This window comes from Oenanthe melanoleuca, chromosome 12 (assembly GCF_029582105.1).
Source record: "Oenanthe melanoleuca isolate GR-GAL-2019-014 chromosome 12, OMel1.0, whole genome shotgun sequence".
NCBI classification, from domain to species: domain Eukaryota; kingdom Metazoa; phylum Chordata; class Aves; order Passeriformes; family Muscicapidae; genus Oenanthe; species Oenanthe melanoleuca.
The window spans coordinates 4,749,863-4,763,755 of NC_079346.1; the positions used below are offsets into that span (position 1 = coordinate 4,749,863).

Below are 13,893 nucleotides of genomic sequence, written 5' to 3' on the forward strand. Positions count from 1 at the left end.
TGAGGTGCCTGTTCACCAGTTGCAAATGGGCTCCTGGAAAACCAAACCACATGAAAAATTCCTCTCACGTGCTTGGTCTGGAAAGAAATAGCTTTGTTGTTGTTTCAAAGAATTAGTGAGCCAACAAGTCAAAGCTTTGGAGGTGGTTACTGGGTTTTTACTGGAGTCTCTACGAGCTATACAAAGTCTGAAGACATTGTACGTACAGTACATCTTTAATAAGGGAGCTCACAGTCTACCAAACTCTGCCAAATAAACTTTTAATACATACTGTACTTCACTCAGTAGTTGTCCATCTCTTCTTCATGGAATATCTAGCAACTCTAAAAATATTTTCTTGGAGGAGGATAGAATTATCATTGTTATATATCAATCAAGTATGGTTAATGAAGCAAAGCCAGCATGCTAGTATTGCACAAGGGGAAAAGCCTCCAGAACACAAAGTGGAACAACAAATGCCCTCAAAATTCTGCTGAAGGGAACAAGAAGCTCTGGATGCTGCATCAGCAGGGTTCATGTAGCTCTCAGGCGTCCTTGTACCACAGCAGGTTTGCTTTGCCTCTTCACTGCCACGTTTCTCTCTCAAACAGGTAGGGAACTTCCAGACCATTGCAAAAAAGGAAAAAAAAAAAAAAATACAGCAGCTGCAGCAAAGTGTGGTACTATTCAATTTCTTGAAGAGAGGGGCTTTTATTTCAAAATATCATATATTAATATATATATATTTCTATATATATATATACTTTAACTGGTATAAAGTAAATTGTAGATCCAAACTTATACTGTTGCTTGTACTTTGCAATCTCAGAAACTTTACCAAAGGAACCACTTTCTTCATTTTTTATTTTCAGCTGTCAAAAATCAGGGCCATTATTTCCACCGAATCCTTTCTTTCACACAGTAAAGCCACTGTTGTTTTCTGGTAAACAGTCAAAGTGCAAATAAGAAATCCATTTGGCTTGTAAATGCTGAGATGGTTTTAAACTTTCAATACTTTGTCCTCATAAATCAGCAGGGCTTTCACTGTCTCCGTGCAGACGTGGGCGCTCTGTTAAGTCCTTGGGTGGATCTGCAGTGAGAAATGGGAAAGAGTCAGTTATGCAGAATATGTTCTTTTTAAAATATAGTCTTTTGGAAAAGAAAGGCCCAGGCTCTGTGGGATATAGCTGATTGATATAGCTGAGTTAAATGCAATACTAGAGGAGTGTGTGTCTTTTAGCACTGCAGGGGTGTAAAAATATGCAAGAGACAGATCCTGAGCAAAATCCTCCTTCTGCCTTGGGAGATATTGAATGTTCATTTACCACCTGGGCTGGTGATGCTGGACATCACAGAATCATAAAATGTCTTGGTTTGGCAGAGACACCTTCCACTACCTCAGGTTGCTCCAAGCCCTGTCCAATTGGCCTTGGACATTTCCAGGGATGAGGCAGCCACAGCTGGCCTGGGCACGGTGTGCCAGGGCCTTACCACCCTTACAGGGAAGAATTCCCTCCTAATACCCAATCTGAACTTACTGCCTGTCAGTCTGAAGCTATTCTCCCTCGTGCTGCTCCCTAATGCCCTTCTAAAGACTCTCTCCATCTTCCTGGTAGGAGCTCTTCAAGTAAGGAGATGCCAGGACAGCTTTGTGCCAGGGCTGTGCTCACCCCAGCCTTCCACCCTGCCCTTCCCAGAGTGATTCCAGTGACTTCTGCTGACAAAACAGGCAGGAGCACCCACCTTTCAGGTTTGTTTGGAACCCCAGAAACACACTTACCCAGAGGGCAGGGTAGTGACTGACCACAGCAGCTCCTCCATCTACTCACCCTGCAACAGACCAAAACCCTTCTTGTGCCTACCATCAAAACTGATCTGAGTGCTGCACTAATGCTGCACCAGTGCCCAGGAGGTTTTTTCAGGATGCTGAAATATTTTTGCTGTCGGTCACTTTTTCTTATTAAACTTGAATATGATCAGGCTTGGCCATTCAATCAGGGCTACAGATGATTATCTAAGCATGAGGTGACTAAATACAGCAGTAAATATTAGAGCAAGAGAGATTTCTAAGATACCCAGATGGTTCAAACTCAATGAAACTGAATCCCACCAGTTAAAACTGAAACAAATAATTTAAACTAGATTAAACCAGTCAAAACCAGTTCAAAACAGATTAAACTGGTCAGAACAGGATAAAAATGGTAGAAATCAGTTTAAAGCAGTTCAAACCAAATCAAACCCACCAAAGCCAGTTCAAACTGGCTCAAAGTGGTCAGAACTAGTTAAGATGGGTCAAAACTTGTTCAAACTGGTTAAACCTGATCAAACCAGGCTAAGAAACTGGAGAGGGGCTTTGATCTGAGCTCCTCTGCCCGTTCCCAGCTGATCAACACTTCAATTTCCATGCCCCAGAATCTCAGCAGCATCCAGCCTGAGATGCTGCTCTTCTATTTCCACTGGTGCCAGTTGCTGTGCTGAAATGTCAATGTGACCTCCAGCAGGTCCTAGTACAGCTCCAAGGGCCCCACATGTTTAAGGGAAGCATTGAAAATTCTTAAATAAATTAAAAAAAAAAAAAAAAAAAACCAAAACAGAAGAAAAAAAAAAGAAGAGTGACAAGGGATTAAAAAAACACTGAAACTGCTCAAAAATTGAATGCCAAAATGATTTCCTTCCAATGTTTGTCACCTGCCTGACCATCAATAGAAAATAAATCAATTTATGGAAGCTGAGAGCTTTATAATTTTGGCCTTAAAAACTTAATTAGTGAGGTATGCTAAAGGGCTAAACACAAAAATAAATGCATGAAAATGAAGGAATGAAAAAAGTGCTGGTAAATACTTCACTGAATCTGTTGTCCACCTCCTGTAGCACTAATCAGTACTGACTACATCTGAAACCCAGCCATGACGTTATGCACTATCCTAGAAAAGTACATATATTGTGTATATCCATGTATTCATAAATATTCACCACAGAGAGAACTGAGATGTTGACTGATTTGTCTTGTTTCTTCTGTTTTAACTTCCTTAACTACTCAAGTTAGACACACACAGCCCAATCTTGGAACCTGGACTGTGGTCAGAGCAGATTACATTGTAATTTCATTCTCTGCTGCAATCTGAAATGGCAGAACAAAGGAGGAAAAAAAAAATCCTGTTTCTGGATCTGATTGCTTCCATTATTTTATATGTATATCATGTTTCTAGACTTGACACAGTGGTACAGATTCCAGCAAAGTTTCAGGGACTTAGAAATAAAATTTTTCCCTAGAAAATGCAAGAGACAGTTGCTGAGTGCATCATGTCATGTTGCCTTTGTCAGTTGGGTTCTGTAATGATATTTTAAAGCAACAAAGCAAAATTCTACTGGAAGCAGCACCATAAGGTACTCCCCTCACATGCTAATTAAAATAACTCCTGTGGGTAAATGAAGAAATATTTTTTTCAGTTATGAGCACTCACTCTGCAAGTATTTAATTCAAATGAAATACAATAATGCATACTGAATAGATTGGACTATACATCTGCATATTAATGAAGCTGCTAAATTTCTAGCAATCACTTCCATTGCCTAAAACTAGTTTATATGATGAGGACTGGGGGACTTAAGAGAAGGACAGCTTCACTGAAGAAAGAAAATGCAATTCCTCAATTATATAACTTGTAGACAGACTGCAGAAGGACTGAATTATTGTATAAGTTATTGCACGAGTATGTAGAATTTCTTATCAAATAGGGAAAAAATTATGGAAAATTTGCTCTTTTTCATTTAGCAGGTTTCAAAAGCCATTTTCCAATTCACAGAAAATGAAAATCTATATATTTATAAAAGCATTTTGAGTTGGCAACCATGTAATTTTCTTGGAAAAAATCAATTGTTATATGAAAATTTGTTAATTAAAAATTGTTAATTGTTGAATACAGTTATGGGTGACAATTTTAAGACAATGGTTGTGAAACAGTTGCACCATGCAAAAGAAAAGCTAGAGCCTATGTCTGAAAAACACTTTTATTCCCAAGGTAATGCCATAGTGAGAGTTTAGGCAGCTCATTCACACCCTGTCACCTGTTGGCCTGTGTTACCTGAACCTGCAGCATCACAAGGGCTTGTCACTAATGAGTTCATGGGGTTGGAGCTGTTCTGAAATGAGACCTGCAGTGCAAGCAGAGGGTTGAGTCCTTTGCCACAAAGCATTTGTACAGCTGCTTATCCAGATGTGGCCTGGAACAGCCAAGGAATGGATACAGGATCCAGCAGATCCCTCTGAGCTGACATTCGTCCCTTTAGCCACCAGAAAAGGACCAGTGATGTGCAGCAGGGGTATTTTGGGGTGGCAATGTCTGTAAGAAGGTGACCTGGAAATTCAGCAGCTCCAACCTGCTGGGTACCAAGCCTGGAGCCAGCTGACTAGTCTAATCCATCTGAGTTTTCACCAAATTATGGCCAGAAGCCACTGGGTGATCATGACAGTGGTCTTTAAGACTTTTCCAGAAGGCACGATGATGGAAAAGAAATGGCTGAGCAGTCATTAGTGATTCCCTTTGCTATTAAGATCTCCTGGGTGCAGACAGAATGGAGACTTACTCTGGTGGTCTTGATTTTATTGCCAGTTGCACACATCCATCCAGAATTATCAGGCAATGTCTTACATTCCTCTCCTTCTAGGCAGGGCTCCATCTCACACCACCATTTCCCAATCACTATAGAAGCTAAAAGAGAAAAGACAATGTTCACAACTATGTTAAAATGACCAAATCTAATTAAATAATATCTCAAGGGTCTAACACTGCAGTTAAAAGGCAGAGTGTCCCTTCAGCTGGAGTTCAGGTGTAAGGATTTCATATTTAATTACTTGTTTGGCATGCTATATTGCCTGAGACACTGCACTGCTTGCCACAGCCTCCTCACACAGGAGATCTTGTCTGCTCCTGTGCTGTGGCTGCAGGGAATGCTGTGATGGCAGTTCTGCTGCAGACCAGAGCACCAGCCAGCCCAACAGCCCCTGTCCCTCTGCCAACCTGACCTTCATGGACCTGTACAAGAACAAGGCAAGTCTGAAGAGGTTTTCTTCAGAATATTCTCCAGGTCTTCAGGACTTCTAGTTGAGTGTACTCCACATAAAACTATGTCTGCTTTTCTTTCAGAACCTACAGCTGGAGGTTTTTTTTACCATGAATCTGTCCAGAATTATTTGAACCCATGGAGACTTTTAGCTGTCCCAATATGCCAACACAGGGAGCACCACAAGTAGAAATAGAGGGTAAGGTAACACTGAACAGCAGCAGAAGCTGTTTGTTGAAACATGATTATGAATTTTATAGAAGCCATATTATCTCTAAAAGTAACTTTTAATTTCCAAATATTTAACATCATAAATAATGGCAGTGTTTGGACCCAGTTGTTTAAATTTAATTGGCACATATGTTTACAACCTTGAATGTACTTTAATGAAGTTCCTTGCCTGGGAATTGGTATCTGACTATATCCTTAACTGTATCTTAATGACATTTTTTGTCTGGGGATTTTGATAAACTTTAGCTAACCTTGCAACTGTGATGAGTTGGCTCATGAGTGGCTCTTTCTGTGGTGCTTTCTCTGGCAAGAATTAATTTCATGGTTGCACTCAGGAAGCCTGTCAGAGCTTTCTGCACAGTCACTCAAAGAGGAATACTTAACCCATTCATATCATCCCTCATGGCTGCTTCACGCCTTCAAAATACCTTTGAAGCAGCTGCCTACCTTATACATATATATTAATATAAATACACATCACCTGACTGCCATTCAGCTCTGGAAAATGCCCTGTTGTGCATGCATTGATTTAAGGACTTTACAGAACTTATGATTAAATTCTTGAACATAAAATTGAATAAAATAATTCAGTTTGAGGGGCCCTACAATGATCATATGGCTCTCAGTTTTGTTTTTCCTGGTTCTTCCCACAGTTTGTATCTGATTTTTATCATATAATATATCATTTCTCCCTATATACAAGACACAGAAAAAGCTCTTTGCACCTGAGCTGGCAAGGCAGTTTAATGATGCTATTCACACACCTTTTTCAGAAGGGTATCATTAATGCTGCTAACAGCAAAGAGATCTTTCTCTTTGTTGTGCATGAAAAGGCATGAGAGCTGAATCTGTGCTCTAACAATAGATTGTGCAGTGGGCAAACTGAAAAACCATATCCTGCTAAATACTGGCCTTCACAGCAATCATCAGAGCAGAGCATCCTCAGGATGCATGAGAAGAATCCTGTGACATGGAATCAAAAGTGATGATTGTCATTATTTACTAGGAGCAGTGCTGAAATGTTAAATATCCATGGAGAAGGATCCTATGGTGTGAGGTACTAAAACCCACGAACCTGAGTCTGAGCAGTTTGCAGTGTAAAACAGAGATACGAGGTGAATACAGACTGAGAGGCAGCATGGAGAAGCAATGCTGTTCATAGCAATTAAAATGATCTCACTACTTATTATTGCTGTTAAGTACAGCCCAAGTATTCAGATCTTGACCTTGAAAAATAATCAAAGTCAGTCCTGAACCTTAATAGGAAGTAATTTGTGTAGTGTATAGGTTTTAGTATAAACATATAATATTTTTATTGATTTATGATCGCAGTGCAATTACACCCAAGGGCCCATCAGTGAGCACCCTCACCTGAAGATCTGCCTCCTTTTATAATGGGGGGAACTAATAGGGAAATTTGCAGATGAAAAGCTCCTCTTTGCTTCTAATATGTAAGTAGGCAAAATCCTTTTTAAGTCTGAAGCACTACAAAACTCACTGTTGTCTAGTCCTCAGCCCCATAACATGGCAGGGATGTCCAAAACCAATGAAAATTATTTTCTTTGAATCTTGTGTTTATAGATTTTCTCTTCTGTTAAGAGCCTTTTAAACTTCATGACCAGTTGTCTTTCCTGGATACTGCTGATCCTTTGAGCTCTACTTGATTTCAAAGTTTTACACATCCAGCTCTGTTCAAAGAGGGAGGAAAAAGCTTTAAAATGAATCACAGTTCACAGCATTTGAGATTGGGCCCACCTGTAGGAGGAAAGGAGAAACCTTCCTCAGGGAGAGGATACAGCTTCTCTCTGTTTAGGTTATGTCACTTTGAGATGAGCTGAAGCAGTTGGGTGAGAGTGGGAATTGCTCAAATTAAGATGTTCCCCTTCAGAGTGGTTTTTATTCAAGAACTTCTCAGTGACCCAAACCTGGGCTTTGTTTCAGAGCTTTTTTTTTTTGGTTTATTTTTTTTTTTTGGTCCCCATCACCATAAAGGATTATTTATATCTTATTTATATCTGGACAATATCAAATGCTTCTTTTACAATATTTAACTCAACGTATCACCAATGGAGCTGGGGGGAAAAAAGCAACTTTCTTCAGGAAATTCTCAAGGTTTCTTTTTCAGCCCAATTCACACTTTTTAAAAATCTTTGTTTGCAAAGCCATAGAATAATTTTGATCAAAATATTTAACTTTTGATGTATTTAGTCTGCATGAATTAACACACACAAAAAGCATTTGGTTGAAATTGCATTTGCAAATCATGAGCTCCAGACAAATAAACTACAAATAAGAAATCTGAAGATCAGATAGAATACAGGGAAAAAGCAATAGAATAGCTTAGATTTTCTCATGTTTACACAATTCTATTGCATTTTAAAATATATTTGCTCCCAAACATAAAGCCCAAAGCCTTAGGTGGCTGCAGGGAGCTGCCAGTTTAGCTTGGATTCAGTGGAATTCAGCCTTCAAAGTTCACCAGACCCTTTGGAGGTTGCACAAGGGTAGTGACCATGCTTTGATTTGCTCTTGTGCATCATTTGGAGCACAAAGTTTTGATGCATGAAGGCAGCTGGTTGGGGAAAAGTTTTCCCCTTGAATTCTCTTAATATAATCTATTATTACTCTTAAGTATTCTCTTAATATATCTATTTTATCTATTACTTAATATATCTATTAAGTATTTTCAGTATTCTATTAAGGGGCAGTAGATATGCACTGAACACCTTCATATATCTACACCTAAAAGATCAAATCAACATGGAAACACTAATTGTTCAATCATCTTCCTCTTGAGTCAAACAGTTTGGAAAAAATGCATAATCTGTTTGAATAAAGCTGCCTGCTGAAACTCCTGAATTTATTATGTTTCACATTTCTCAATCTTCAAGTTCTTGCATTAAACTGAAGCTCAGCTCCTCAAAGCTGTTTTACAGGTGACTAACAGGACATGGACAGAGGAATGTGCACACACAGCCCAGACACTCACAGGCAATTGCTTCTGTCATTTTTGCTACTCCTGCCTGTAGAGAAAATGCAATTTTTTTTTTCTTTTTTTTTTAATTTTTTTTTTGGTTTTGCAGATAAAATTATCCTTAACTTCCCTGCATTTGTATTTAGGAAATTGCTTTAACAATATGACAGAGTCTATATAGCAATAAGTATAAAGACATTATATTTAACAATGGAAAAATAAGACCATCCTCACAGAGTAACAAATAACTTTAATTCATGGTTATGGAATACCCTGAAATATGAAAACAGAGCAAAGTATCATCATGCATTTTTCAACAGTTTAGAGGGAACATGCTATGTATTAAAATGTTCCAAGATTGCTTCTGCAGTTGCCATTATAAAGCCACAGCAGCTCTTTTTTTCTGCCTGTGATAAAGTGCACACATTTTGTTTATATAGAAACAGAATACAAAGGAATGGAGATATTAGGTTGTGGTTCCTCCTGATCATAGGTATCATGTTACTGCAAGGAATAAGCAGGTCATTTTCAAAACCAGTATGAGACTCATTGCAGGATGGGAAAGTTTCCCCTGTAAGTGCAGAGCATTCTGTTTTAATCTCGTTTCCACCAGCGAAGATTGATATAAATAAAATTTAAATAGAGAACACATTTCACAGATGTCAGAAGTGAAAAAGACTTTGTCAGCTTAATGAAAAGATATCAATTTTCTTCACTTTATTCAATGTATTGTGAGTCATTTTCTAAATGGATTAGATTAAAGGAAAGTTCAAACTCCCTGTGAGAGATTCTTGTGCTGATGGAGATTTTGGCAATAGCAACAGCACAGAGGTGGGTAAAATCTTTCAAGTAGTTTGTCTTTTTTTTTTTTTTAAAGGATATGAACTAGAATGGGAAAAACTGTAACCCTGTGCTCACCTATTTCTTATACAACAAAATCTAAGAGAATTGAATGAGACATGCAGTTTCTCTTAGTTTATTGGGATGTCAGGGGGAGCAGAATGAATTACAGGGGTGGGAACACACTTTCTGGGAGGATGAGTAAACTGGACTGAAAGAAAGTGTCATGTGAAGGGTTATGTATTTCATAAATAGACTGAGATAGCAGCCACTCTGGGAGCTGTAGAGAAGTAATCTGATAAATTAAAGAATACAAATCTGAAACAAAAGATTTCAGGTTGAATATTGCTATCTGGGAGAAATGCAGGATGTTCCCTACAGGGAGTCCAAACTATCAAACTCTCTGCTTTTAATTCAATCTTACTCAATTTTAGAAGTATCAGTCTAATGCTCCTGCAGTGCAATGCTTCACAGACTTTGATAACAGACCTCTCATAGCTCTGGGAAAATGGACATTTCTCGTGTTTAAAATACAAGCACAGTGCAATCAGTCTGGCAAGTGGTGTCTCATATCTCTAATTGCCTCCAATTCAGTCTTGCTGAGTTAATTTAATATTTTTAATCGTAGTAAACATTAAAAACACATCAGCATACTCAACTTTTTTTTTTTTTTTTGAACGCTCTGATCTTTGCAATATTCTCCAGGTTTTTTTTAAATGTTTTATTAATTCACTGGCAGAATTGACAGAATTGAAGATTTAAATTTTTTTTTCCCATTCAGAATTCCTGATTCTCCATTGCAAAATATTCAGCAGCCAGAGTAAGGTATTTTTAAGAGTGTATTGCATGTCTGAACAACGTGGTGGGCTGCACCATGAAATATGAAAGGGCAGATTAAATGCAAAGAATCCATGAACAATTTCCTTTTAAGATCCACATAAACCAGCAAAAGATGCTAATTTGACAGCATGGGAGGACTCACTAGTGAAAAACCACTTCCATTGCCATTTCCTAGCAGCTAACGTACTGTTAGGTAAATTAGGAAAAATGACATAAACATGTTGTGTGCTTCCCTCCTAACAGTGTGACCAATAGAGGTGGTGGTGGCTAATGGCCTGAGAAGCAGAAACTCCCAAGGCTTGTTTAATCCCAGCTCTGCTTCTCACTTTCTCTATTTCTACAGGTAAATCATCTCCTTGCTATGCCAGTTTGCCATTTGCAATTTTATTTACTTAGAGGATGAGTTATTCTTGCTGTGTTTCCTTGTACATTGCCCTCTGTCTCTTCTGCCCTGCTGAGCTTTAACACTGAATTGCAGGAGTTTGGGACTGACATTTTTTTCTCCAGTTGTACAACTTGAAGAATGGGTTTCTCAGGTACTATGAAAATAAATTATAGCATTAAAATTATGTGAAGTGCTTCCAGAAGGTGTCTTAAGCACATTCCTGCCTTTGAGCTGAATGGAGATGGTCCATCAAAAAGCAGATTTCACAAGAAATCTTAGATTTTGCCAAGGAATTTCTTGCTCTCAATGCTTTTCAGATTGGGAGCATCAACTGCTACTGCTTTGTCATTTTTCCATGTCCCTTTTTTTGCACCTCTGGAAACAGCTGCTGCTTAGACATGGGGCTGAGGTAGCACCAGGATTCCTCATGGGCAGCCCCTTCATGGTGAGTGAATGTGCATCTTCACTTCCTGACCCAGTGACAGTGCCCAGCTCCTCTGAGCACCTGTAAAGCTGTTCAGAGTAAAACACTCTGATTTGTTAGCTAGGCACACAGATAAAGCACCCAGACTTTAACAACTACAGAATTTGCATAACTATTTTCTGAGTTGGGAAGATCTCAGCAGCAATGACAAGGAAAAGAAATCAAAATGTTTCTTAGCCCCTCACAGTTCAACTTGTGAGATCTTTTCAAAGTCTGAGATTTTAGGAAGTACAAAAAAGAAGCCAGCAAGGAGCTGTCAGGCTGGGAGGCCTCTTGTGGCACTCCTTCAGGAGTTGCCAGCAGGTCCCAGGCCAGTTGTGCTGGCAGCTGGCTCCCACTTGATAATCCTGTACTCAAAAAGGGTGGTGGCTTCTTTAAGCTGTAATTATTCCACATTCCACTGAACTAAGACATGACTAAAGCTTGACACTTTTCCTCTGAAAGTCATGGATCATAGTTGATATTCTAACTGAGCCCTCAGCACATTATCTACCAGGAAACTTGATTTCTGCACAGGAAAGGCAGAGTGAGCCTCGACAAAACAGATTTTTGCAGATATCTGTGGCAGAGAGAAAGGACATGAAATGATAAAATAAATCATGTATGATTAACTTGTCTCCCCAAAAGTGCATGGTGTACTCTATGACCTTCCAGAGTGCTAGAACACAGTCTTATTTTTTTTCTTGGAATTTCCTGAATTCTTGCACAGCAACATATATCCAAGGCAGGCATCAAGCTGCCAACTTTATTTTTAGTATTATGTGTGTGAGTTTGTTGGTGGTTGACATAACCTCTCTGCAAAGAGAGTGGGGCATTTGAGAGCAACCTGCTGGCACTAATGAGGCTGATGAACATGAAATTCAGCATTCAGGGAGCTGATGTGAATGCAGGTGACTGGGGACCCCCTCCCAACCTGTCTGGGCTCTTTTCTGGGTTAGGGAGACTCATTGCTGCTATTTATTACTGAAATTTGGAACTGAATCCACCCTTCTCTGCAGAGCAAGGCTGAGAGCAGCCTGCTAAAATATTTGTGCAATGAAGAAATGTTATTTACACCCTCTTTAAATGGCTTCAGATAACCGAGTGAGAGCTTAATATTATTGTTATATATTTAATGAAATGCCACTGAAATGCAACATATTTATACATATTTGGAAAGAAAATAGGAAACTACTTATAAATATTCACAGACATGTTTCAGACCAGAGTTGAGGACTAGTGTGGCATCAAAGAATTGTATCTCCATGCAATGACAATTTTTCAGGAATAATAAAAATTCATTAATAAAGTAAATGAATGAGTTGAAATGCAGAGGGAGAAGTGCCAGGCTGTGAGATGAAGATTGGGGGGTACACAGAGGTTTGTGGGTGGCCTTGCAGTGCTATTCCTCCAGTGGCTGCTGGGACCTTGAATCATAAATATATATATGTGTATATATATGTATATATATATATGTAAACCAACAATTTGTGTTTAGTGTGTGATCCAACAGTTACTGGAGAAACAGGGGAAAAACCCTGCAGACTTCAGACCAAATCTGGTGCTTGTAAAAGCTGCCATTTGCTCAAACCTGTTGGTGTTGGGGTTTGAATTTGGAAGCTGCAAAATGGGCTGGGAAGGGTGAAAGTCTATTGTGAAATTTTCACTGAATGAGGTGCCAGAATCACAGCCTAGCAGCAAAGCACTCCATGAAAGAACACTGGAAATGAATAAATTATATAACTGCAATGTATTTATAAGGCATAACAAAGCATGCATAATATATTGGAGGGTTATCAGTTATGAAATTAAATTCTAGTGTACCACTTGGGTATAAATTGTGTGGTGTCTCTCTCATTACCAGAGAAACTCTTGTTAACAGAGGAGATTCCTGTAAATAAATATACATAGAAAATTCTTCCATTGAATCTGCAGAAATTAATAGGATATAATGTGATTTTATGTCAACAGTCAATGAAAAATGCCTTTTTATTTTTATTTATTTATTTATTTATTTATTTGTGTGTGTATGCTTTTCCTATGAAAAGTGATTTTTGCTTTGGCTTTCTTTTTGAAATGCAAGTTATTATATTGCCCCTCTCTTTCTCTGTGAAAAATTCTATGTTCTCTGTGCTTTAAAGACCTGTGGCTGGAACTCCAAACTCACAAAATATTGAAATATGTGGCTGGAGCTCCAAGTGTCTCTGCAATAGTGGGGACTATGATAATATTATTACAATATAATATGATTATAATAGATGGGCGCCTACTGCTGGAGAAAGCAAGAGAGGGCAGGAATGGCAAAAGGACTGAAAGCAGGAAAGAAGCTGAGCAGTAAAAGGGTGAGAGGGAGCAAGTTTAGATTAGATATTGAGAAGAAATTCTTCCCTGTGAGAGTGGTGAGCCTTGGCACAGGTGCCCAGAGCAGCTGTGGCTGCCCCTGGATCCCTGGAATGTCCAAGGCCAGGTTGGACACTGGGGTTTGGAGCACCTGGGACAGTGGAAGGTGTGGGACAGGATGGGCTTTAAGGTCCCTTCCAATCCAAACCATTCTGGGATTCTATGATTCTGTATTTCTCCTAAAATCTGGATATCAAGGAGTTTTTGGGAAAAGAGACTGCTAAGGGGTACTTTAAGCCATCTGCTATTCTCCCCTTAAAAAAGGGAATAATAATCAGATCTGGAAGATTCCTGGTGCAAAACCCCAGGAAGGGTGGGAGCAGCCCTTTGCTGGTGCCTGTACCCACCAGATAATTTCAGTCCAGCTACAGAAATTTGTTTATTCAGACCTCCACCAACCCAAACCCACCCTGCACGGGGCCAGGTGCCCTGTGCTCTCATTGCAGGCATGATTCCATGTGGAAGGAAATCTAAGGGAGATTTTATTGTCCTAATGATGGCACTCTGAACTTGGTGCTTGCTGCTTTTTGCACAGTGGTACTGAAAGGCAGAGCCTGCAAATCTCTTGAGGAGGTAGTTTAGTTAACTTGCAATGATCCCTGCTGGGAAAAGACAATAAGGTCCAAATTCTCTTCCATGAAGTGGGAATTGCTGTGGAATATATAACACACCTTTAGAGCACTCCTCTCTCCACAGTCCAGAAGAGCACATTTTAAA

General features: G+C 39.2%; 1 protein-coding gene across 1 annotated transcript in view; it reads right to left on the bottom strand.

Moving 5' to 3' along the window:
* Positions 1 to 233: 233 nt before the first annotated feature.
* The window catches only part of TAFA1 (TAFA chemokine like family member 1), a 199,357-nt gene continuing 185,697 nt past the window's right edge, over positions 234 to 13,893 (bottom strand). Inside the window, exons 4-5 of the mRNA XM_056501559.1 lie at positions 4,567 to 4,691; positions 234 to 1,069 (exon numbers count right to left, since the gene is read on the bottom strand). Of these exons, the coding sequence (XP_056357534.1) occupies positions 1,052 to 1,069; positions 4,567 to 4,691 (143 nt within the window). The 3' untranslated portion in view covers positions 234 to 1,051. The remainder of the gene's footprint in view (positions 1,070 to 4,566; positions 4,692 to 13,893) is intronic.